At 52.2% G+C, this 26,633-nt stretch overlaps 1 protein-coding gene across 1 annotated transcript in view; it reads right to left on the minus strand.

Annotated features, from left to right (window-relative positions):
• Positions 1-358: 358 nt before the first annotated feature.
• c5 (complement component 5) overlaps positions 359-26,633 on the minus strand; it is a 65,557-nt gene continuing 39,282 nt past the window's right edge. Inside the window, exons 33-38 of the mRNA XM_080532878.1 lie at positions 26,285-26,390; positions 17,625-17,711; positions 11,079-11,168; positions 10,891-10,974; positions 1,660-1,798; positions 359-729 (exon numbers count right to left, since the gene is read on the minus strand). Of these exons, the coding sequence (XP_080389004.1) occupies positions 597-729; positions 1,660-1,798; positions 10,891-10,974; positions 11,079-11,168; positions 17,625-17,711; positions 26,285-26,390 (639 nt within the window). The 3' untranslated portion in view covers positions 359-596. The remainder of the gene's footprint in view (positions 730-1,659; positions 1,799-10,890; positions 10,975-11,078; positions 11,169-17,624; positions 17,712-26,284; positions 26,391-26,633) is intronic.

Raw genomic sequence — 26,633 nt, forward strand, 5'->3', positions numbered from 1 at the left:
AGAGGTTAGAGAGGCAGGTAGACTAGAGGTTAGAGAGGCAGGTAGTCTAGAGGTTAGAGAGGCAGGTAGTCTAGAGGTTAGAGAGGCAGGTAGTCACGCACACACACGCACACACACACACGCACAGACATACACCTCACTGTTGATTCCCCAGTAGTACGACTGGTTACTACTACCATCACTTCATTATTACTTATTAAACACTGACACACGCACACGCACACACACACGCACACGCACACACACACGTACACGCACACACACACGCACACACACACGCACGCACACACACACTTTAATACTTGACTGACATCAGTGCAGAGTGGAGACACACACGACTCTCTAGACATAATCAGAGTCTCACTTCAGTTTATTCAGTTTATTCAGTTTATTCAGTTTATTCATACACAATATGGATTTTTTTCAAGATAACGTTTTTAACTGTAAGTCTGCTGGTCTGGTGTTGTCTAACAGGAAGTCTAACAGGAAGTCTGACAGGAAGTCTGACAGGAAGTCTAACAGGAAGTCTAACAGGAAGTCTGACAGGAAGTCTGACAGGAAGTCTAACAGGAAGTCTAACAGGAAGTTGAGGGCGTCTAGCAGCCCTGGAACAGGAAGTTGAAGGCGTATGCGTTCAGCACCTTCAGGTACGCCTCACAGGGGGCGCTGTTGTCACACGCGTTAGGCCACGCCTCCACCGTCACCTGGGAGTCCAGGGGGTACCTGAACCTGCACACACACACACACGCACACACACGCGCACACGCACACACACACACACACACACACTGTCAGTTTTGGACTTTGTTGGTGTTGGTGTTGCCCCACCCCCCTCACCTCTCCGCCCCCCCCTCCTGGCCGTGCATGGTGTTGGTCCCCCCCCCCTCACCTCTCCGCCCCCCCCTCCTGGCCGTGCATGGTGTTGGTCCCCCCCCCCTCACCTCTCCGCCCCCCCCTCCTGGCCGTGCATGGTGTTGGTCCCCCCCCCCCCTCACCTCTCCGCCCCCCCCTCCTGGCCGTGCATGGTGTTGGTCCCCCCCCCCTCACCTCTCCGCCCCCCCCTCCTGGCCGTGCATGGTGTTGGTCCCCCTCACCTCTCCGCCCCCCCCTCCTGGCCGTGCATGGTGTTGGTCCCCCCCCCCCTCACCTCTCCGCCCCCCCCTCCTGGCCGTGCATGGTGTTGGTCCCCCCCCCCTCACCTCTCCGCCCCCCCCTCCTGGCCGTGCATGGTGTTGGTCCCCCTCACCTCTCCGCCCCCCCCTCCTGGCCGTGCATGGTGTTGGTCCCCCCCCCCCCCCTCACCTCTCCACCCCCCCCTCCTGGCCGTGCATGGTGTTGGTCCCCCCCCTCACCTCTCCGCCCCCCCCTCCTGGCCGTGCATGGTGTTGGTCCCCCTCACCTCTCCGCCCCCCCCTCCTGGCCGTGCATGGTGTTGGTCCCCCCCCCCTCACCTCTCCGCCCCCCCCTCCTGGCCGTGCATGGTGTTGGTCCCCCCCCCCTCACCTCTCCGCCCCCCCCTCCTGGCCGTGCATGGTGTTGGTCCCCCCCCCCTCACCTCTCCGCCCCCCCCTCCTGGCCGTGCATGGTGTTGGTCCCCCCCCCCCTCACCTCTCCGCCCCCCCCTCCTGGCCGTGCATGGTGTTGGTCCCCCCCCCTCACCTCTCCGCCCCCCCCTCCTGGCCGTGCATGGTGTTGGCTCCTCTCAGCAGGTAGGAGTTGCCGGGCTGCAGGTCAGTGGAGGTGCAGGTGGCCTTCTTCACCAGGTGCAGCTGCGTCCTGATCACCACCTTGTCCTGCTCTGTCTCACACACACACACACATACACACACACGCACACGCACACGCACGCACACACGCACACGCACGCACGCGCACACGCACACACACACGCACACGCACGCACGCACGCACATACACAGACACAGACACAGATACACACACACACACACACACAGGACGATCAGAGATGTTTAAAATCAATTTAGATCAGATTGTGTGACATCTGCGGGTCCGTGTTGGGGTGAGGGTTAGAGAGAGACGTGTTGGGGTGAGGGTTAGAGAGAGACATGTTGGGGTGAGGGTTAGAGAGAGACGTGTTGGGGTGAGGGTTAGAGAGAGACGTGTTGGGGTGAGGGTTAGAGAGACGTGTTGGGGTGAGGGTTAGAGAGAGACATGTTGGGGTGAGGGTTAGAGAGAGACATGTTGGGGTGAGGGTTAGAGAGAGACGTGTTGGGGTGAGGGTGAGAGAGACATGTTGGGGTGAGGGTTAGAGAGAGACGTGTTGGGGTGAGGGTTAGAGAGAGACGTGTTGGGGTGAGGGTTAGAGAGAGACGTGTTGGGGTGAGGGTTAGAGAGAGACGTGTTGGGGTGAGGGTTAGAGAGAGACGTGTTGGGGTGAGGGTTAGAGAGAGACGTGTTGGGGTGAGGGTGAGAGAGACGTGTTGGGGTGAGGGTTAGAGAGAGACGTGTTGGGGTGAGGGTTAGAGAGAGACGTGTTGGGGTGAGGGTTAGAGAGAGACGTGTTGGGGTGAGGGTTAGAGAGAGACGTGTTGGGGTGAGGGTTAGAGAGACGTGTTGGGGTGAGGGTTAGAGAGAGACGTGTTGGGGTGATGGTTAGAGAGAGACGTGTTGGGGTGAGGGTTAGAGAGAGACGTGTTGGGGTGAGGGTTAGAGAGAGACGTGTTGGGGTGAGGGTTAGAGAGACGTGTTGGGGTGAGGGTTAGAGAGAGACGTGTTGGGGTGAGGGTTAGAGAGAGACATGTTGGGGTGAGGGTTAGAGAGAGACGTGTTGGGGTGAGGGTTAGAGAGAGATGTTGGGGTGAGGGTTAGAGAGACGTGTTGGGGTGAGGGTTAGAGAGACGTGTTGGGGTGAGGGTTAGAGAGAGATGTGTTGGGGTGAGGGTTAGAGAGAGACGTGTTGGGGTGAGGGTTAGAGAGAGACGTGTTGGGGTGAGGGTTAGAGAGAGACATGTTGGGGTGAGGGTTAGAGAGAGACGTGTTGGGGTGAGGGTTAGAGAGAGTCGTGTTGGGGTGAGGGTTAGAGAGATGTGTTGGGGTGAGGGTTAGAGAGACGTGTTGGGGTGAGGGTTAGAGAGAGACGTGTTGGGGTGAGGGTTAGAGAGAGATGTTGGGGTGAGGGTTAGAGAGAGACGTGTTGGGGTGAGGGTTAGAGAGAGATGTTGGGGTGAGGGTTAGAGAGAGACGTGTTGGGGTGAGGGTTAGAGAGAGACGTGTTGGGGTGAGGGTTAGAGAGAGACGTGTTGGGGTGAGGGTTAGAGAGAGTCGTGTTGGGGTGAGGGTTAGAGAGACGTGTTGGGGTGAGGGTTAGAGAGAGACGTGTTGGGGTGAGGGTTAGAGAGAGACGTGTTGGGGTGAGGGTTAGAGAGAGACGTGTTGGGGTGAGGGTTAGAGAGAGATGTGTTGGGGTGAGGGTTAGAGAGAGATGTTGGGGTGAGGGTTAGAGAGAGACGTGTTGGGGTGAGGGTTAGAGAGAGACGTGTTGGGGTGAAGGTTAGAGAGAGACATGTTGGGGTGAGGGTTAGAGAGAGACGTGTTGGGGTGAGGGTTAGAGAGATGTGTTGGGGTGAGGGTTAGAGAGACGTGTTGGGGTGAGGGTTAGAGAGAGACGTGTTGGGGTGAGGGTTAGAGAGACGTGTTGGGGTGAGGGTTAGAGAGAGACGTGTTGGGGTGAGGGTTAGAGAGAGACGTGTTGGGGTGAGGGTTAGAGAGAGACATGTTGGGGTGAGGGTTAGAGAGAGACGTGTTGGGGTGAGGGTTAGAGAGACATGTTGGGGTGAGGGTTAGAGAGAGACGTGTTGGGGTGAGGGTTAGAGAGAGGCGTGTTGGGGTGAGGGTTAGAGAGAGACATGTTGGGGTGAGGGTTAGAGAGAGACGTGTTGGGGTGTGGGTTAGAGAGAGACGTGTTGGGGTGAGGGTTAGAGAGACGTGTTGGGGTGAGGGTTAGAGAGAGACATGTTGGGGTGAGGGTTAGAGAGAGACGTGTTGGGGTGAGGGTTAGAGAGACGTGTTGGGGTGAGGGTTAGAGAGAGACCTGTTGGGGTGAGGGTTAGAGAGAGACGTGTTGGGGTGAGGGTTAGAGAGAGACGTGTTGGGGTGAGGGTTAGAGAGACGTGTTGGGGTGAGGGTTAGAGAGAGACGTGTTGGGGTGAGGGTTAGAGAGACGTGTTGGGGTGAGGGTTAGAGAGAGATGTGTTGGGGTGAGGGTTAGAGAGAGACGTGTTGGGGTGAGGGTTAGAGAGAGATGTGTTGGGGTGAGGGTTAGAGAGAGACGTGTTGGGGTGAGGGTTAGAGAGAGACGTGTTGGGGTGAGGGTTAGAGAGAGATGTGTTGGGGTGAGGGTTAGAGAGAGACGTGTTGGGGTGAGGGTTAGAGAGAGACGTGTTGGGGTGAGGGTTAGAGAGAGATGTGTTGGGGTGAGGGTTAGAGAGAGACGTGTTGGGGTGAGGGTTAGAGAGACGTGTTGGGGTGAGGGTTAGAGAGAGACGTGTTGGGGTGAGGGTTAGAGAGAGACGTGTTGGGGTGAGGGTTAGAGAGAGACATGTTGGGGTGAGGGTTAGAGAGAGACATGTTGGGGTGAGGGTTAGAGAGAGACGTGTTGGGGTGAGGGTTAGAGAGATGTGTTGGGGTGAGGGTTAGAGAGACGTGTTGGGGTGAGGGTTAGAGAGAGACGTGTTGGGGTGAGGGTTAGAGAGAGACGTGTTGGGGTGAGGGTTAGAGAGAGACGTGTTGGGGTGAGGGTTAGAGAGACGTGTTGGGGTGAGGGTTAGAGAGAGACGTGTTGGGGTGAGGGTTAGACAGATGTGTTGGGGTGAGGGTTAGAGAGAGACGTGTTGGGGTGAGGGTTAGAGAGAGACGTGTTGGGGTGAGGGTTAGAGAGACGTGTTGGGGTGAGGGTGAGAGAGACGTGTTGGGGTGAGGGTTAGAGAGACGTGTTGGGGTGAGGGTTAGAGAGAGACGTGTTGGGGTGAGGGTTAGAGAGAGACGTGTTGGGGTGAGGGTTAGAGAGAGACGTGTTGGGGTGAGGGTTAGAGAGAGATGTGTTGGGGTGAGGGTTAGAGAGAGATGTGTTGGGGTGAGGGTTAGAGAGAGATGTGTTGGGGTGAGGGTTAGAGAGAGACGTGTTGGGGTGAGGGTGAGAGAGAGATGTGTTGGGGTGAGGGTGAGAGAGAGACGTGTTGGGGTGAGGGTTAGAGAGAGACGTGTTGGGGTGAGGGTTAGAGAGACGTGTTGGGGTGAGGGTTAGAGAGAGACGTGTTGGGGTGAGGGTTAGAGAGAGACATGTTGGGGTGAGGGTTAGAGAGAGACGTGTTGGGGTGAGGGTTAGAGAGAGACGTGTTGGGGTGAGGGTTAGAGAGAGACGTGTTGGGGTGAGGGTTAGAGAGAGACGTGTTGGGGTGAGGGTTAGAGAGAGACGTGTGGGGGTGAGGGTTAGAGAGAGACGTGTGGGGGTGAGGGTTAGAGAGAGACGTGTTGGGGTGAGGGTTAGAGAGAGACGTGTTGGGGTGAGGGTTAGAGAGAGACGTGTTGGGGTGAGGGTTAGAGAGAGACGTGTTGGGGTGAGGGTTAGAGAGAGACGTGTTGGGGTGAGGGTTAGAGAGAGACGTGTTGGGGTGAGGGTTAGAGAGACGTGTTGGGGTGAGGGTTAGAGAGAGACGTGTTGGGGTGAGGGTTAGAGAGAGACGTGTTGGGGTGAGGGTTAGAGAGAGATGTTGGGTGAGGGTTAGAGAGAGACGTGTTGGGGTGAGGGTTAGAGAGAGACGTGTTGGGGTGAGGGTTAGAGAGACATGTTGGGGTGAGGGTTAGAGAGAGACGTGTTGGGGTGAGGGTTAGAGAGAGACGTGTTGGGGTGAGGGTTAGAGAGAGACATGTTGGGGTGAGGGTTAGAGAGAGACGTGTTGGGGTGTGGGTTAGAGAGAGACGTGTTGGGGTGAGGGTTAGAGAGACGTGTTGGGGTGAGGGTTAGAGAGAGACATGTTGGGGTGAGGGTTAGAGAGAGACGTGTTGGGGTGAGGGTTAGAGAGACGTGTTGGGGTGAGGGTTAGAGAGAGACCTGTTGGGGTGAGGGTTAGAGAGAGACGTGTTGGGGTGAGGGTTAGAGAGAGATGTGTTGGGGTGAGGGTTAGAGAGAGACATGTTGGGGTGAGGGTTAGAGAGACATGTTGGGGTGAGGGTTAGAGAGAGACCTGTTGGGGTGAGGGTTAGAGAGAGACGTGTTGGGGTGAGGGTTAGAGAGAGACGTGTTGGGGTGAGGGTTAGAGAGACGTGTTGGGGTGAGGGTTAGAGAGAGACGTGTTGGGGTGAGGGTTAGAGAGACGTGTTGGGGTGAGGGTTAGAGAGAGATGTGTTGGGGTGAGGGTTAGAGAGAGATGTGTTGGGGTGAGGGTTAGAGAGAGACGTGTTGGGGTGAGGGTTAGAGAGAGACGTGTTGGGGTGAGGGTTAGAGAGAGATGTGTTGGGGTGAGGGTTAGAGAGAGACGTGTTGGGGTGAGGGTTAGAGAGAGACGTGTTGGGGTGAGGGTTAGAGAGAGATGTGTTGGGGTGAGGGTTAGAGAGAGACGTGTTGGGGTGAGGGTTAGAGAGACGTGTTGGGGTGAGGGTTAGAGAGAGACGTGTTGGGGTGAGGGTTAGAGAGAGACGTGTTGGGGTGAGGGTTAGAGAGAGACATGTTGGGGTGAGGGTTAGAGAGAGACATGTTGGGGTGAGGGTTAGAGAGAGACGTGTTGGGGTGAGGGTTAGAGAGAGACGTGTTGGGGTGAGGGTTAGAGAGAGACGTGTTGGGGTGAGGGTTAGAGAGATGTGTTGGGGTGAGGGTTAGAGAGACGTGTTGGGGTGAGGGTTAGAGAGAGACGTGTTGGGGTGAGGGTTAGAGAGAGACGTGTTGGGGTGAGGGTTAGAGAGAGACGTGTTGGGGTGAGGGTTAGAGAGACGTGTTGGGGTGAGGGTTAGAGAGAGACGTGTTGGGGTGAGGGTTAGACAGATGTGTTGGGGTGAGGGTTAGAGAGAGACGTGTTGGGGTGAGGGTTAGAGAGAGACGTGTTGGGGTGAGGGTTAGAGAGACGTGTTGGGGTGAGGGTGAGAGAGACGTGTTGGGGTGAGGGTTAGAGAGACGTGTTGGGGTGAGGGTTAGAGAGAGACGTGTTGGGGTGAGGGTTAGAGAGAGACGTGTTGGGGTGAGGGTTAGAGAGAGACGTGTTGGGGTGAGGGTTAGAGAGAGATGTGTTGGGGTGAGGGTTAGAGAGAGATGTGTTGGGGTGAGGGTTAGAGAGAGATGTGTTGGGGTGAGGGTTAGAGAGAGACGTGTTGGGGTGAGGGTGAGAGAGAGATGTGTTGGGGTGAGGGTGAGAGAGAGACGTGTTGGGGTGAGGGTTAGAGAGAGACGTGTTGGGGTGAGGGTTAGAGAGACGTGTTGGGGTGAGGGTTAGAGAGAGACGTGTTGGGGTGAGGGTTAGAGAGAGACATGTTGGGGTGAGGGTTAGAGAGAGACGTGTTGGGGTGAGGGTTAGAGAGAGACGTGTTGGGGTGAGGGTTAGAGAGAGACGTGTTGGGGTGAGGGTTAGAGAGAGACGTGTTGGGGTGAGGGTTAGAGAGAGACGTGTGGGGGTGAGGGTTAGAGAGAGACGTGTGGGGGTGAGGGTTAGAGAGAGACGTGTTGGGGTGAGGGTTAGAGAGAGACGTGTTGGGGTGAGGGTTAGAGAGAGACGTGTTGGGGTGAGGGTTAGAGAGAGACGTGTTGGGGTGAGGGTTAGAGAGAGACGTGTTGGGGTGAGGGTTAGAGAGAGACGTGTTGGGGTGAGGGTTAGAGAGACGTGTTGGGGTGAGGGTTAGAGAGAGACGTGTTGGGGTGAGGGTTAGAGAGAGACGTGTTGGGGTGAGGGTTAGAGAGAGATGTTGGGTGAGGGTTAGAGAGAGACGTGTTGGGGTGAGGGTTAGAGAGACGTGTTGGGGTGAGGGTTAGAGAGAGATGTGTTGGGGTGAGGGTTAGAGAGAGATGTGTTGGGGTGAGGGTTAGAGAGAGACGTGTTGGGGTGAGGGTGAGAGAGAGATGTGTTGGGGTGAGGGTGAGAGAGAGACGTGTTGGGGTGAGGGTTAGAGAGAGACGTGTTGGGGTGAGGGTTAGAGAGACGTGTTGGGGTGAGGGTTAGAGAGAGACGTGTTGGGGTGAGGGTTAGAGAGAGACATGTTGGGGTGAGGGTTAGAGAGAGACGTGTTGGGGTGAGGGTTAGAGAGAGACGTGTTGGGGTGAGGGTTAGAGAGAGACGTGTTGGGGTGAGGGTTAGAGAGAGACGTGTTGGGGTGAGGGTTAGAGAGAGACGTGTGGGGGTGAGGGTTAGAGAGAGACGTGTGGGGGTGAGGGTTAGAGAGAGACGTGTTGGGGTGAGGGTTAGAGAGAGACGTGTTGGGGTGAGGGTTAGAGAGAGACGTGTTGGGGTGAGGGTTAGAGAGAGACGTGTTGGGGTGAGGGTTAGAGAGAGACGTGTTGGGGTGAGGGTTAGAGAGAGACGTGTTGGGGTGAGGGTTAGAGAGACGTGTTGGGGTGAGGGTTAGAGAGAGACGTGTTGGGGTGAGGGTTAGAGAGAGACGTGTTGGGGTGAGGGTTAGAGAGAGATGTTGGGTGAGGGTTAGAGAGAGACGTGTTGGGGTGAGGGTTAGAGAGAGACGTGTTGGGGTGAGGGTTAGAGAGACATGTTGGGGTGAGGGTTAGAGAGAGACGTGTTGGGGTGAGGGTTAGAGAGAGACGTGTTGGGGTGAGGGTTAGAGAGAGACATGTTGGGGTGAGGGTTAGAGAGAGACGTGTTGGGGTGTGGGTTAGAGAGAGACGTGTTGGGGTGAGGGTTAGAGAGACGTGTTGGGGTGAGGGTTAGAGAGAGACATGTTGGGGTGAGGGTTAGAGAGAGACGTGTTGGGGTGAGGGTTAGAGAGACGTGTTGGGGTGAGGGTTAGAGAGAGACCTGTTGGGGTGAGGGTTAGAGAGAGACGTGTTGGGGTGAGGGTTAGAGAGAGATGTGTTGGGGTGAGGGTTAGAGAGAGACATGTTGGGGTGAGGGTTAGAGAGACATGTTGGGGTGAGGGTTAGAGAGAGACCTGTTGGGGTGAGGGTTAGAGAGAGACGTGTTGGGGTGAGGGTTAGAGAGAGACGTGTTGGGGTGAGGGTTAGAGAGACGTGTTGGGGTGAGGGTTAGAGAGAGACGTGTTGGGGTGAGGGTTAGAGAGACGTGTTGGGGTGAGGGTTAGAGAGAGATGTGTTGGGGTGAGGGTTAGAGAGAGATGTGTTGGGGTGAGGGTTAGAGAGAGACGTGTTGGGGTGAGGGTTAGAGAGAGACGTGTTGGGGTGAGGGTTAGAGAGAGATGTGTTGGGGTGAGGGTTAGAGAGAGACGTGTTGGGGTGAGGGTTAGAGAGAGACGTGTTGGGGTGAGGGTTAGAGAGAGATGTGTTGGGGTGAGGGTTAGAGAGAGACGTGTTGGGGTGAGGGTTAGAGAGACGTGTTGGGGTGAGGGTTAGAGAGAGACGTGTTGGGGTGAGGGTTAGAGAGAGACGTGTTGGGGTGAGGGTTAGAGAGAGACATGTTGGGGTGAGGGTTAGAGAGAGACATGTTGGGGTGAGGGTTAGAGAGAGACGTGTTGGGGTGAGGGTTAGAGAGAGACGTGTTGGGGTGAGGGTTAGAGAGAGACGTGTTGGGGTGAGGGTTAGAGAGATGTGTTGGGGTGAGGGTTAGAGAGACGTGTTGGGGTGAGGGTTAGAGAGAGACGTGTTGGGGTGAGGGTTAGAGAGAGACGTGTTGGGGTGAGGGTTAGAGAGAGACGTGTTGGGGTGAGGGTTAGAGAGACGTGTTGGGGTGAGGGTTAGAGAGAGACGTGTTGGGGTGAGGGTTAGACAGATGTGTTGGGGTGAGGGTTAGAGAGAGACGTGTTGGGGTGAGGGTTAGAGAGAGACGTGTTGGGGTGAGGGTTAGAGAGACGTGTTGGGGTGAGGGTGAGAGAGACGTGTTGGGGTGAGGGTTAGAGAGACGTGTTGGGGTGAGGGTTAGAGAGAGACGTGTTGGGGTGAGGGTTAGAGAGAGACGTGTTGGGGTGAGGGTTAGAGAGAGACGTGTTGGGGTGAGGGTTAGAGAGAGATGTGTTGGGGTGAGGGTTAGAGAGAGATGTGTTGGGGTGAGGGTTAGAGAGAGATGTGTTGGGGTGAGGGTTAGAGAGAGACGTGTTGGGGTGAGGGTGAGAGAGAGATGTGTTGGGGTGAGGGTGAGAGAGAGACGTGTTGGGGTGAGGGTTAGAGAGAGACGTGTTGGGGTGAGGGTTAGAGAGACGTGTTGGGGTGAGGGTTAGAGAGAGACGTGTTGGGGTGAGGGTTAGAGAGAGACATGTTGGGGTGAGGGTTAGAGAGAGACGTGTTGGGGTGAGGGTTAGAGAGAGACGTGTTGGGGTGAGGGTTAGAGAGAGACGTGTTGGGGTGAGGGTTAGAGAGAGACGTGTTGGGGTGAGGGTTAGAGAGAGACGTGTGGGGGTGAGGGTTAGAGAGAGACGTGTGGGGGTGAGGGTTAGAGAGAGACGTGTTGGGGTGAGGGTTAGAGAGAGACGTGTTGGGGTGAGGGTTAGAGAGAGACGTGTTGGGGTGAGGGTTAGAGAGAGACGTGTTGGGGTGAGGGTTAGAGAGAGACGTGTTGGGGTGAGGGTTAGAGAGAGACGTGTTGGGGTGAGGGTTAGAGAGACGTGTTGGGGTGAGGGTTAGAGAGAGACGTGTTGGGGTGAGGGTTAGAGAGAGACGTGTTGGGGTGAGGGTTAGAGAGAGATGTTGGGTGAGGGTTAGAGAGAGACGTGTTGGGGTGAGGGTTAGAGAGACGTGTTGGGGTGAGGGTTAGAGAGAGTCGTCCTCACCCAGTTTGAAGATGTCCTCCACCTCCGCCACGTACGTCACAAAGTCGCCTTCTGCCTTCGACGACTTGACTTTCACCTTGAAGGCTGGAAAACATCACACACACATCACACACACATCATACACACATCATACACACATCACACACACATCACATACACATCATACACATACACATACACATACATACCGTATTTGATATCAGGGTGGCAGGTCGCCTGTTTGAGTTGGTCGTCAGTGATGCTGGAGTCCATGTCTGACCTGAAGGTACAACACTCCGCTACACACACACACACACACACACACACACACACACACACAGACACAGACACACGCGCACACACACACACACACACACAGACACAGACACAGACACAGACACAGACACACACACACACACACACGCACACACACACACACACACACACACACACACACACACACACACACACAGACACACACACACACACACACACACACACACACACACACACACAACTGTGACGCAAATGACGTCATCCATTCCTGTATCGCGGGGATACAGACCGCTCACCCAAACGCATTTATCATTGTGAATGGGGACTTCAACCATGTAAATATGGAAAAGACATTGACGGATTTTACCCAGTATGTCACATGTAAAACAAGGGAGAACAAAATACTAGACAAACTATATGCCAATGTGAAGGGAGCCTACACATCCACTGCCCTCCCGCCACTAGGGGCATCCGATCACAATATGGTCTGGATGGAACCAACATACACCCCTATCATAAAAAGGCTGCCTATCACCACCAGGACTGTCCAGCAATGGTCAGAAGACGTGGAGGAGGAGCTGAGGGCGTGTTTTGAAACAACCGACTGGGGGATGTTCCAGAGAGTCCACGGGGAGGACATAGATGGTCTGCTAGACTGTGTCACAGACTATATCAAGTTCTGCGAGGAGAGCATCGTCCCCATTAAAAAGGTACGGTGCTTTCCTAACAACAAGCCGTGGATAAATGGGAACATCAAGAACCTTCTGAAAAGGAAGAGGAGGCTGTTTAAGGCAGGGGACACTGAGGGAGCCAGGGCCACTCAGAAGGAGGTGAAGAAGGAGCTGAGAGCAGCCAAAGAGGAATACAGGAGGAAATTGGAGGGCGGGCTAGAGGCCCACAGCTCCAAGGAGGTGTGGAAGGGCTTCAAGAAGATCACGGGCCACAAGCAGCCACATCCTGTGGTGGAGGGGACCCGAGAGCAGGCAGATGACCTGAACTGCTTCTTTAACAGGTTTGACCAACCATCCCCCTGCCACCCCCCACAGCCCCCGACCCTGTCACAGCCCCCGACCCTGTCACAGCCCCCGACCCAGCCCCCGACCCTGTCACAGCCCCCGACCCAGCCCCCGACCCTGTCACAGCCCCCGACCCAGCCCCCGACCCTGTCACAGCCCCCGACCCAGCCCCCGACCCTGTCACAGCCCCCGACCCAGCCCCCGACCCAGCCCCCGACCCAGCCCCCGACCCAGCCCCCGACCCAGCCCCCGACCCTGTCACAGCCCCCGACCCAGCCCCCGACCCAGCCCCCGACCCAGCCCCCGACCCAGCCCCCGACCCAGCCCCCGACCCTGTCACCCCCCCCATCCCCCTGTCACCCCCCACAGCCCCCGACCCTCTCCTCCCCTCTCCAATGTACCGCACCCCTGGCAACAGTAGCCCCCACTCCCCCTGACACCCCAGCAGCACCCCAACAGCAACTGCCTCCCCTTACCAACACCAGGAGCCAGGGAGCATGCTTCACACCTGGAGACACCGGTACTCACAGCTTTATAACATCTGAGCAGGTGAGAAGGCAGCTTTCCAGGGTGAATGTGAACAAGTCCAGAGGTCCAGACAACATCAACCCCAGGGTTCTGAAGGTGTGTGCTGGAGAGCTGGCGGACACATTCCAACATCTCTTCAGTCTATCTCTAAGACTGAGGAGGGTGCCACAGCTCTGGAAGACCTCTTGCATCGTCCCAGTGCCAAAGAAGGGACGGCCCAGCACCCCAAACGACTACAGACCTGTCGCCCTGACACCACAGGTCATGAAGATCCTGGAGAGGCTAGTGCTGCAACACCTTAAGCCCCAGGTGAAGGACTTCCTGGACCCCCGGCAGTTTGCATACCAGGAGAGCATGGGGGTGGAGGACGCCATCATTTACATGCTGCACAGGGCCTACACACACCTGGAGAGGCCACAGAGCATGGTGAGGACCATGTTCTTCGACTTCTCCAGTGCATTTAACACTATCAAGCCATCACTGCTGGCTGACAAACTAGCAGTGATGTGTGTGGAGGACTCCCTGACGGCTTGGATCCACAACTACCTCACAGACAGGCGTCAGTATGTGAGACTGCAGGGCTGTCAGTCTGAGGTGGTGGTGTGCAACACCGGTGCCCCCCAGGGAACTGTTCTGTCACCCTTTCTCTTCACCCTCTATACCTCCGACTTCCAGTTTAGCTCCGACCAGTGCCACCTGCAGAAGTTTTCGGATGACTCCTCTATCGTCGGTTACATCACAGACGACAGGGATGAGGAGTACAGGGCCCTGGTGGAGAGCTTCGTGCAGTGGTGCGACACCAACTACCTTTTGCTTAACACCAGCAAAACAAAGGAGTTGGTGGTGGATTTTAGGAGGAAGAGAAGGACCCCAGCCCCCATCACCATCAAGGGGGTGGAAGTCGAGAGGGTGGACTCCTACAGGTACCTGGGAGTACAAATTAATAACAAACTGGACTGGACTGACAACACCGAGGCTCTTCTCAGGAAAGGGCAGAGCAGACTGTTTTTCCTGAGAAGGCTGAGGTCTTTCGGTGTCTGCAACAAGCTGCTGCAAATGTTTTACCAGTCGGTGGTTGCCAGCGTTCTGTTCTTCGCCGTGGCCTGCTGGGGTGGAAACATCTGTGCCAGGGATGCTGTGAAGCTAAACAAACTGGTGAAGAAGGCCAGCTCTGTGGTGGGGACCGGGCTGGACAGCCTAGAGGTGGTGGCAGAACAGAGGATGGGGAAAAAACTGGCGGCCATGCTGGCCAATCCCTCCCACCCGATGTACTGCGAGCTGGCAGGGATGAGGAGCAAGTTCAGCCACAGATTTGTTCTCCCCCGTCAAAGTACAAAAAGATTTGGACAGGCCTTTGTTCCAGCTGCACTCCGACTCTACAACCAGGCCCTGCAGGGTGGGGGAGACCTGGAGATGGAACTTTTGGAACTTTTTACTTATTGAGCCTGCACTGTTTTATGTTTTTTATTGAATGTTTTTCTGTTTTCTGTACTGAATGTTTTCTGCCCTAACTGAGCTGTTTGACAACAAAATTTCCCCATTGGGGACAATAAAGGTTTTCAATCAAAAAAAACACACACACACATAGCAGTGATATAGATAAGAACACATGTTTAGGGTTAACTTTCCCTCCCACCCCTCTGTGTTCATCATGCTCTGACCCCTCTGACCCCCCTAATCTCCCTAACCCCCCTAACCCTCCTGACCCCCCTAACCCTCCTAACCCTCCTAACCCCCCTAACCTCCCTAACCCTCCTGACCTCCCTAACCTCCCTAACCCCCCTAACCCCCCTAACCTCCCTAACCCTCCTAACCTCCCTAACCCCCCTAACCCCCCTAACCTCCCTAACCCCCCTAACCCCCCTAACCTCCCTAACCCCCCTAACCTCCCTAACCCTCCTAACCCCCCTAACCTCCCTAACCCCCCTAACCTCCCTAACCCTCCTAACCCCCCTAACCTCCCTAACCCTCCTAACCCCCCTAACCTCCCTAACCCTCCTAACCCCCCTAACCTCCCTAACCCTCCTAACCCTCCTAACCTCCCTAACCTCCCTAACCTCCCTAACCCCCCTAACCTCCCTAACCCCCCTAACCTCCCTAACCTCCCTAACCTCCCTAACCCTCCTAACCTCCCTAACCTCCCTAACCTCCCTAACCCCCCTAACCTCCCTAACCTCCCTAACCCCCCTAACCCTCCTGACCTCCCTAACCCCCCTAACCTCCCTAACCCCCCTAACCCTCCTAACCTTCCTAACCCTCCTAACCCCCCTAACCCTCCTAACCTCCCTAACCCTCCTAACCCTCCTAACCCTCCTAACCTCCCTAACCCTCCTAACCTTCCTAACCTCCCTAACCTCCCTAACCCTCCTGACCCTCCTAACCTCCCTAACCCCCCTAACCTCCCTAACCTCCCTAACCCTCCTAACCTCCCTAACCCTCCTAACCCCCCTAACCTCCCTAACCCCCCTAACCCCCCTAACCTCCCTAACCCTCCTAACCCTCCTAACCCTCCTAACCCCCCTAACCTCCCTAACCCTCCTAACCTCCCTAACCTCCCTAACCCCCCTAACCTCCCTAACCCTCCTAACCTCCCTAACCTCCCTAACCCCCCTAACCTCCCTAACCCTCCTAACCTCCCTAACCCTCCTAACCCTCCTAACCCCCCTAACCCTCCTAACCTCCCTAACCCTCCTAACCCTCCTAACCCTCCTAACCCTCCTAACCTCCCTAACCCTCCTAACCCTCCTAACCCCCCTAACCCTCCTAACCCTCCTAACCCTCCTAACCCCCCTAACCCTCCTAACCCTCCTAACCCTCCTAACCCTCCTGACCCCCCTAACCTCCCTAACCCTCCTAACCCTCCTAACCCCCCTAACCTCCCTAACCTCCCTAACCCCCCTAACCTCCCTAACCCTCCTAACCCCCCTAACCCTCCTAATCTCCCTAACCTCCCTAACCTCCCTAACCTCCCTAACCCCCCTAACCCTCCTAACCTCCTTAACCTCCCTAACCCCCCTAACCCCCCTAACCTCCTTAACCTCCCTAACCCCCCTAACCCTCCTAACCTCCCTAACCCTCCTAACCCTCCTAACCTCCCTAACCTCCCTAACCCCCCTAACCTCCCTAACCCTCCTAACCCTCCTAACCTCCCTAACCTCCCTAACCCTCCTAACCCCCCTAACCCCCCTAACCTCCCTAACCCCCCTAACCCTCCTAACCTCCCTAACCCTCCTAACCTCCCTAACCCCCCTAACCCTCCTAACCTCCCTAACCTCCCTAACCCTCCTAACCCTCCTAACCTCCCTAACCCTCCTAACCCTCCTAACCCCCCTAACCCTCCTAACCTCCCTAACCCCCCTAACCCTCCTAACCTCCCTAACCCCCCTAACCCTCCTAACCTCCCTAACCCTCCTAACCCCCCTAACCCTCCTAACCCTCCTGACCCCCCTAACCTCCCTAACCCTCCTGACCCCCCTAACCTCCCTAACCCTCCTAACCCTCCTAACCCCCCTAACCTCCCTAACCCTCCTAACCCCCCTAACCTCCCTAACCCTCCTAACCCTCCTAACCCTCCTAACCTCCCTAACCCTCCTAACCCCCCTAACCTCCCTAACCCCCCTAACCCTCCTAACCTCCCTAACCCCCCTAACCCTCCTAACCCTCCTAACCTCCCTAACCCCCCTAACCCTCCTAACCTCCCTAACCCTCCTAACCCCCCTAACCTCCCTAACCCCCCTAACCCTCCTAACCTCCCTAACCTCCCTAACCCTCCTAACCCTCCTAACCTCCCTAACCTCCCTAACCCTCCTAACCCCCCTGACCCCCCTGACCCTCCTAACCTCCCTAACCTCCCTAACCCTCCTAACCCCCCTAACCCTCCTAACCCTCCTAACCCTCCTAACCTCCCTAACCTCCCTAACCTCCCTAACCCTCCTAACCTCCCTAACCCTCCTAACCTCCCTAACCCTCCTGACCCTCCTAACCTCCCTAACCTCCCTAACCCTCCTAACCTCCCTAACCTCCCTAACCCTCCTAACCCTCCTAACCCTCCTAACCCTCCTAACCCTCCTAACCTCCCTAACCCCCCTAACCTCCCTAACCCTCCTAACCCCCCTAACCTCCCTAACCCCCCTAACCCTCCTAACCCTCCTAACCCCCCTAACCCTCCTAACCTCCCTAACCCCCCTAACCCCCCTAACCCTCCTAACCCCCCTAACCCTCCTAACCCCCTTAACCTCCCTAACCCTCCTAACCTCCCTAACCTCCCTAACCTCCCTAACCCCCCTAACCCTCCTAACCTCCCTAACCCCCCTAACCCCCCTAACCCTCCTAACCTCCCTAACCCTCCTAACCCTCCTAACCTCCCTAACCTCCCTAACCCCCCTAACCTCCCTAACCCTCCTAACCTCCCTAACCTCCCTAACCCCCCTAACCCTCTGACCTCTAACCTCCCTAACCTCCCTAACCCTCCTGACCCCCCTAACCTCCCTAACCTCCCTAACCCCCCTAACCCTCCTAACCCCCCTAACCCCCCTAACCCTCCTAACCTCCCTAACCTCCCTAACCCTCCTGACCCCCCTAACCTCCCTAACCTCCCTAACCCTCCTAACCCCCCTAACCCTCCTAACCCCCCTAACCCTCCTGACCTCCCTAACCTCCCTAACCCTCCTAACCTCCCTAACCCTCCTAACCTCCCTAACCCTCCTAACCCCCCTAACCCTCCTAACCCCCCTAACCTCCCTAACCCTCCTAACCTCCCTAACCTCCCTAACCCCCCTAACCCTCCTAACCCCCCTAACCTCCCTAACCCTCCTAACCCCCCTAACCTCCCTAACCCTCCTAACCCCCCTAACCTCCCTAACCTCCCTGACCCTCCTGACCCTCCTAACCCCCTGATCCCCTGACCCTTGACCCCTGACCCCGCGGTCCTCCTACCTGACATGCAGTGACACTGCTCTGCCACACAGAGGCGCAGCAGCTTTTTCTCCGCCGCCGGGGAGTACAGCCTGGTGCACTGGTTCCCTGCAACGTATTAACGAACACACAGGGGTTTAGAGTACAGCCTGGTGCACTGTTTCCCTGGGGGGACGACGACGACGACGTATTAGTCACACAGGGGTTTAGAGAGAGAGAGGGGGGGATAGATAGAGAGAGAGAGAAGTGAGAGAGAGGGAGACAGAGAGAGAGAGAGGTAGGGGGAGGCAGAGAGGAAGAGGAAGAGGGGGAGAGAGAGAGAGAGAGGGGGGATAGATAGAGAAAGAGAAAGAGAGAAAGAGAGAGGGGGAGAGACAGTGAGAGAGAGGTAGGGGGAGAGAGAGAGAGAGAGGGAGGGGGGATAGATAGAGAAAGAGAAAGAGAGGTAGAGGGAGGCAGAGAGGAAGAGGGAGAGGGGGAGAGAGAGAGAGGGAGGGGGGATAGATAGAGAAAGAGAAAGAGAGGTAGAGGGAGGCAGAGAGGAAGAGGGAGAGGGGGAGAGAGAGAGAGGGAGGGGGGATAGATAGAGAAAGAGAAAGAGAGAGAGACAAAGAGACAGTGAGAGAGAGGTAGAGGGAGGTAGAGAGGAAGAAGGAGAGAGAGAGAGAGAGAGACATGTTCTACATGAGCTCCTAGATTTGTACTTATTTTGTCATTTTGAGTTGAGAAGAATTAAGTAAAAGTTAGAACAATGTAAAGACAAGCTCAACAGAAAGAGAGAGAGAAAAAAAAAAAAGAAAGAAAAAAAAGTGGATGCTAGCAGCTGCAGTTTAACAAAAAACGGACCTTGAAGCTAACATTGGATGCTAGCAGCTAACTGTGGACATTGAAGGCTAAAATTGTATGCTAACAACTAACTGTGGACTTTGAGGGCTAACAGTGGATGCTACCAGCTAACTGTGGACTTTGAGGGCTAACAGTGGATGCTACCAGCTAACTGTGGACTTTGAGGGCTAACAGTGGATGCTAACAGCTAACTGTGGACTTTGGATAACAGTGGATGCTACCAGCTAACCGAAGATAACAGTGGATGCTACCAGCTAACTGTGGAGTTTGGAAGATAACAGTGGATGCTACCAGCTAACTGAAGATAACAGTGGATGCTAACAGCTAACAGCGGACCCAGAAGCAGCTAAGTGTGACAATTGGAAGCTAACAAGGAGTGCTAACAATAACAGTTGAAACTATATGAAACTAACTGTGGACTTTGGAAGCTAATAGTTGCAGCTGAAATAATTGTAAGATAAGAGTGACAGCTAACAGTGGGTGCTAACAGTAGCAGTTGGAAAGCAGGCTCTTTGTTTCACATGTCCAGAGCAGAACATGAGTGATATAATTAACATACACTACCCACCAGAAATAAAAAATGACACAGAGAGAGGCACGTTCAAAATGGAGCTTCTTAAGAGGCAACCAGAAACCCTCTTTGCTGATCTTTTTAAAAATGGAGTAATTTGCAATCTCATCTTCTATACTGACAGACCTGAAAGCTGGCACAGAGCCATTATCAACCATCACCCTTCAGTGGTAAAAAAGGGCAACAAGGAATGCTGGCAGTTAAAGATCAGGGACCCAGAGGACTCTGACGGCATCATGACAACTGTCAATGTTTATAAAAGTGGTAAAGTCATGGTGCAGGGGCACTTCAAAACTTTCCAGAACAGTTTCCAGGCACATAAATCTATGGTTGAGAGTGAAGACACCTCCCCTAGGGAACTCCAGCCATGTGCCAGTAACACAGACAGCACACCAAATGAGGAGGAGCACCCTGATGACACAGAGCAGACCCTGAGCCCTCCACATCAGACCTCCATCACAGAACTTAAGGAACACTTCACGCAGTTAGAAATAGAACTGGTGCATCTCAAAGAAATGGTCCTGAATCAGAATCATAAAGATAAAGACTCAGCTGGACTCTTACAACAAGAGGAAATGGAACAAACGAGAAAAGAGCAAGAAAGTGTACATGCAACCTGGAAAAAACAATTAACGCAAAACAGAGAACAGCACAACAAAGATCTGTTCACTCTGAAAGAACAGCTAGAGAGACAGAGAGAAGAGAAAGAGAGCCAGAGGAGAGAGCTCACTGCACTGTCAGAACAGGTGAAAGAGCTAAACCATGAGAGTGACAACCACAGAAGAGAAATAGCCGCTCTGAAAGACCATCTGGGAGAACTACAGCTGGAGAAAGAGAGCCATAATGTTCAACTTGTTGCTCTGGCAGAAGAACTTAAGGAGAGGGACAGAACACTGGACGGTCTGAAGGAACGAATGACTTCTCTCACTGAGTCTGAGCCACACAGGACTGACCATAGTCCACACACAGCAGTGAGCACCCATGACCGACAGCAGGATGATAACGTCTCTCTACCAGAGAGAGAAGAGTCCAGTAGCCAAACACAGCCAGATGGGCCCATCAGACCAGATAACCTCTCTCTACCAGAGAGAGAAGAGTCCAGTAGCCACACACAGCCAGATGGGCCCATCAGACCAGACGGCCCCACTGCAAAAGTAGACATTGTGATACTAATCGATTCAAATGGAAAATTCATTGATGAGAAAAGGCTTTTCCCCAGGCACAATGTGGTAAAGTTCCGCTGTCCAAACACAGAGGCAGCAATGGGTATGCTATCTGAGACTCGCCTTGGATCCCCAAGCCATATCCTAATCCACACAGGTACGAATGACCTTAGAGCGCAACAGGAGAGAGTGGCCCTGTCTCTTAGAGCTGTCGCCGAGAAGGCATGTCACACCTTCCCCAACTCTAAGATAGTGATGTCCACCCTGTTACCAAGGAAGGATTTCCACCCACAGATGATACAAAAAGTGAATGTCAACATCTCCAGAGACTGTGAAATGTGGCCAAATGTCCACGTTGCCCACTACCCCTATATAACGGTGGACGATCTTTATGACCCGGTTCACCTCCACAAAGAAGCAGTTCCACTGTTTACCAAGACACTGAAAGATGTCACACTAAATCGACGATCAACACCCAACAGGAGGAGCAACATGGGAGTCTCGAACACTCAAACAACAGAGAGACCAGCCAACAGCATGCCGAGGAGAGCCTTCCAACACAGGCCCAAGCAGCAGCACCTACAACCACCACCACAGCACAGACGTCAGGACAACATCAGTCGTATGGATGAAAACCAGTCTGCACCCAGACCCAGGACCTCACCACCTCCAAGACATGTCATACCACCACCTCCACAGCAGCAGCAGCAGCAGCAGCAGCCAGGCGGACTGTCCTATGCTGATGTGGTCCGAGGAGCAGCAGGCCCCGCCCACAGCGAACTGAGAACCATCCAGGACATGCTGAGCACTTTATGCTCTCATCTAATGGGCCACAACCAGCGGCAGTGGTCATTAAGCAGGTAATGCTTGTTCATGAAGTAAAAAAAAAAAAAAAAACACATATCTAGGCTACATGCCAAGTTACATTGTAAATATGTCATGTTCTAAACTGTGACTTCTTTCTTCTCAACTTAAAATGTCAATTTGTTACAGTGTCAATGATACAATCGTTTAGCATATCAGTTTGGAATATTCAGGGTTTAAATTCTTATTTATTTGGTTTAAAAAGCAGAAATCTTGAATTTTTAGACAAGGTTACTGGTGTTGATATTGTTATTTTGCAGGAGACTTGGTGCAAAGGAGATGTCCCTACTGGGTGCCCTCCTAACTATAGAGAGATTATAGTCCCATCAACTAAACTAAATGGAGTCACCCAGGGCAGAGACTCTGGGGGGATGTTGATCTGGTATAAGTCACAACTAGCTGACTCTATAGAAATAAAGAAGAAAGGGAAAAATCACATTTGGTTAAAAATACAAAAAGATATAATTTCCAGCGAGAAAAGCATTTTTCTATGCGCAATTTATAATCCCCCAATAGAGTCTCCATATTTCAGTGAGGAGATTTTCTCCATCATAGAAGAAGAGATCAGTCATTTCCAGGCCCAGGGATCTGTGCTGATCATGGGAGATCTAAATTCTAGGACTGGTGAGGAGGTAGACTTTACTAGTACTGAAGGTGACAGTTACATCACTGGAGATAACCTTCTTTTTCCTAACCTTACCAACAGGAATAACTATGATAAAATCACAAACAAGAGTGGAAAACAAGTGCTGCAGATTTGTAGAGCGTTGGGCCTGTACATTGTCAATGGAAGGCTGCGAGGGGATTCTTTTGGACGGTATACGTATTGTTCAAGACTTGGAAGTAGGGTTGGGTACCGAAAATCGGTACCGGTAGGTACCGGTTACTTTACATTCGGTATGTACCCGTACCGAATCGCAAAGGAGATTTCGGTACCTCATTTCGGTACTTTACTGGTGACTCGTGACGTCACATCGCCTGTTAAATTTCCACTCAGTGAAAGCAGCGAGTACGGAAGGATAACGAGAAGGTTGCTAATAGCAACTTCCGCTAGCGGGTTGGCATAACGCGACGCTCGACTTATGGGTGCGTTCCGTAAACTCGTTCTGGAATTCTGATCACCACTCGTGGAATGCCTTCTGTCCAATCAAATGACTTGCTCCCCTTATGACGTCGGGCCCAGTGTGCGCTGCGACGATCTCAGAGCGAGTTTACGAACGCAAGCCTTTGATTGGACAGTGCACTCCAGGATTCGACGCGTCTGTTGATGACGTAGTGCGGATGTGTGGCTGCGTCTCTGCCAGGTGGACAACATGATCGGGGATCTCCTGATATTCGGGTACTGTGTCAGATCATGTATATATCATGTAGATATATCCTTATCCTACTACTGTGTCTGAAAAATCGTCATGTCATCATGGACCAGAGAGGGGGAGGGGAGTAGTAGTAGCTGAGCGGCAACAGAGTTTGGATTTTGACGAGGTGGAGCGGAGGGCTCCAGTTCATCAGAGTTATTTCCTCTTGGTCTTCTTGGTTCCGGGGGCTATGCAGGCCTCTTCACTAGATCCCTTTTCTAAGAATATTCTGATGTCCTTGAGGGGCTGCTGAACAAGTGTGTACTCGTATTCGACATAAGTACCAACGATAGGCACCCCCAGCTTAATGGAGTCCCCAAGGCTCAGGAGTTTTATTTTCATTTATTTTAATTTGAGTGTATATTTAACTAATATATATTGTGCCTCAGCAATACAAAAGTGAAAAGCTGTTTAATGTTGTCGACCGTATATATATATACAGTATATATATGTCATTTTAAAAAATCAAAAGTACCGAATTAAGTACCGTTTTGGTACCGGTACCGTTTTGAAAGTATCGGTTAGGTACCGGTACCGGATAAAACCCAAACGGTACCCAACCCTACTTGGAAGCAGCACCGTTGACTATGCTATAACAGATTTAGACCTAAACTCTTTGAGAGCCTTCACAGTAAAAGAACAATCACCTCTATCAGATCACTCCCAGATCACTTTATATCTAAAAAGGGCAGACACAGGTAATATATGTTCTCAGTCCTGTAATCTGTATAACATAAAGAGGAAATACAGATGGGCCCCAAACAGTCCGGAGCAGTACCAGAATGCTATGGTCAGTGAGTCAACACAGTCTCTTCTAGACTCCTTCTTGTCCCAGACTTACCCTCAGAATACTGAAGGTGTAGAGTGCTGTCTGGCACACATTAACCACATATTTGATCATTTGGCCTCATCCTCAAACTTAAAATGCAAAACAAAACAACAAAAGAAAACAAACAGGGAAAGGTGGTTTGATTTAGACTGTAAATCCATTAGGAAGACACTAAGAAATATCTCCAACCAAAAACACAGGAATCCAGAGAGTCAGGAGTTACGCCTTAGTTACTGTGACACTTTAAAGCAATATAAAAAAACACTGAGAACAAAAAAAGACCAATATTTACAAAACCAACTAGAATTAATTGAAGAGTCTCTGGGATCAAATAAATTCTGGGAAAACTGGAACTTATTTACCAAGAAACATAAAAATGAACAATCAATTCAAAATGGTGATACATGGAAAACACATTTTGGGGATCTTTATAGAAAACCTACAAAGAATGAAGCCCAAGAGCAGATCTCAGATAAATTGAAAACCTTTGAAAGAGCTATTAAGGACTATCAGACCCCACTGGATTTCCCAATCACTGAATTAGAATTGGAAGACAAACTAAAGGTTCTGCAGAACAAAAAAGCATGTGGGCCTGATGGCATCTTAAACGAGATGATAAAATATACCAATAGAAAATGTAAATTGGCCATTCTAAAGGTATTCAACTTGGTACTGAGTGTGGGTCATTTCCCTGAAAGCTGGAGTGAGGGGCTGATTACACCCATTTTCAAGAATGGAGACAAATTTGATCCAAACAACTACAGAGGTATCTGTGTAGGTAGTAACCTAGGGAAGTTATTTGGCAGCATTCTAAATTCAAGAATTATATATTTCCTCACAGAGCACAATGTCTTGTGCAAAAGTCAAATTGGATTCCTCCCAAATTATAGAACATCTGACCACATTTTCACCCTACACACACTAATAGATAAATACACAAATCAAAACAAAGGAACAATTCATGCATGCTTTGTCGATTTTCAGAAAGCTTTCGACTCAGTTTGGCATGAAGGTTTACTTTTTAAATTAATAGAAAGTGGAATAGGGGGAAAGTCATATGATGTCATTAAATCAATATATGAAAATAATAAATTGGCTGTTAAAATTGGTGATAAACACACAGACTTCTTCCCGCAAGGGAGAGGGGTGAAGCAAGGATGTAACCTCAGCCCCACCCTCTTCAATATATATATTAATGAACTGGCACGGTTATTAGAACAATCACCAGCACCTGGTCTCACCCTTACTGACACAGACATTAAATGTCTCTTTTATGCAGACGACCTAGTCATACTGTCCCCAACTAAAGAAGGTCTTCAGCAAAGCCTGAACATTCTTCATCAGTACTGTCAGACTTGGGCCCTGACAGTAAATATGAAGAAGACCAAAATTATGACCTTCCAAAAGCGATCACGGTTACAGAAGAATCAACCAGTGTTCAAAATAGGTGGGACCCAAATAGAACGGACAAATACCTATACATACCTAGGTTTACAAATTACTTCCACTGGGAATTTCTGTGCAGCTGTGAAGGAACTCAAAGACAAGGCAAAAAGGGCTTTTTATGCCATCAAGCGTTCAATTCAAATCCAAATTCCAATTAGGACATGGCTCAAAATATTTAAATCAGTTATAGAATCAATTGCATTGTATGGCAGTGAGGTATGGGGTCCCTTATTACAAAGTGATTGGGCAAAATGGGACAAAAACCCAGTTGAGATCCTGCATGCAGAGTTCTGCAAAACTATTATCAGGGTACAAAGAAAATGCCCAAACTCTGCATGCAGGGCTGAATTAGGCCAATATCCTTTACTGCTAAATATACAGAAAAGATCTATTAAATTCTGGAGCCATATTAAAAAGAGTGACCCTGCCTGTTACCATTATAAAGCCCTTGCCTGCCAAGAGTTGAACATCCAAAGGAGCCCCCTCAGTCAGCTGGTTCTGAAACTAGCTGACCTCTCACCTTCTGACATCACAAACCCCAGACAGCCTCAGTGCAGCTACACTATCACTCAGAAGATTAGACCTAACCAAATTATAACTAAAGAAAAAGATAAATACATCACATATTGGAACAAACTCACACAATCACAACACAAACTAGAAACATATTTGGCTCTAAACAGACAGTATACTGTGGCAGACTACCTAACCACAGTAACTGATAAAAACCTGAGAAAGACTTTGACAATGTACAGACTGAGCGATCATAGTCTGGCAATAGAGAAGGGCAGACACAGACAAACCTGGCTGCCCAGAGAGGAGAGGCTGTGCTGTCACTGTGATGACGGAGCTATAGAGACGGAGTTACACTTCTTGACACAGTGTGAAAACTACACAAATATTAGAGAGGAGTTCTTCCCAAAATTTGAAACTAATTTCCCAGAATTCCGAAGTATGACAGAAAGGGAAAGATTACCAGCCCTTCTGGGGGAACAGAAAGAATGTGCAGTTTTGGCTGCAAAATATGTCAATTCCTGTCACAAGAAAAGGGACAACCAGTAGGACATACATACAGTATGCCATGTTTTATTCTCTGCACCACCTGCTTTATTTTATTTATATTATTTTTATTTATTTTTTCATGTCATTGATATTATGTTGTTATGTTGTTGTTCGTCATATCTGTGATTGTGCTTTGGCAACACTTGTAAAACGTCATGCCAATAAAGCCTGTTGAATTGAAATTGAATTGAGAGAGACAAAGAGACAGTGAGAGAGAGGTAGAGGGGGGTAGAGAGGAAGAAGGAGAGGGGGAGAGAGAGAGAGGGAGGGGGGATAGATAGAGAAAGAGAAAGAAAGAAAGAGAGAGACAGAGAGACAGTGAGAGAGAGGTAGAGGGAGGCAGAGAGGAAGAGAGAGGGAGAGAGAGCGTTAGAGAGGGAGAGGGAGAGGGAGAGAGAGCGTTAGAGAGGGAGAGGGAGAGAGGGAGAGAGGGAGAGAGGGAGAGGGAGAGAGGGAGAGAGAGCGTTAGAGAGGGAGAGGGAGAGAGGGAGAGAGAGCGTTAGAGAGGGAGAGAGGGAGAGAGGGAGAGGGGGATGATCCAGTACCTTTGTCCTGCTGCTCGTAGACCTTGAACACAGAAGCGCTGACCATGCCCACACGGAACGCCTCCTTCACACGGAAGCCAGCGCACAGGAACATGTCTGAGGGAACCTGAGGAACACAGAGGAACATCAGGAACACAGAGGAACATCAGGAACACAGAGGAACATCAGGAACACAGAGGAACCTCAGGAACACAGAGGAACATCAGGAACACAGAGAGAGAACAGTAAGGGCCCTAGGACAGAGCCCTGAGGGACTCCAGTGGTATAGAGGGAGAACAGTAAGGGCCCTAGGACAGAGCCCTGAGGGACTCCAGTGGTATAGAGGGAGAACAGTAAGGGCCCTAGGACA

Source organism: Nansenia antarctica (genome assembly GCF_963989245.1).
Source record: "Nansenia antarctica genome assembly, chromosome: 5".
NCBI lineage: Eukaryota > Metazoa > Chordata > Actinopteri > Argentiniformes > Microstomatidae > Nansenia > Nansenia antarctica.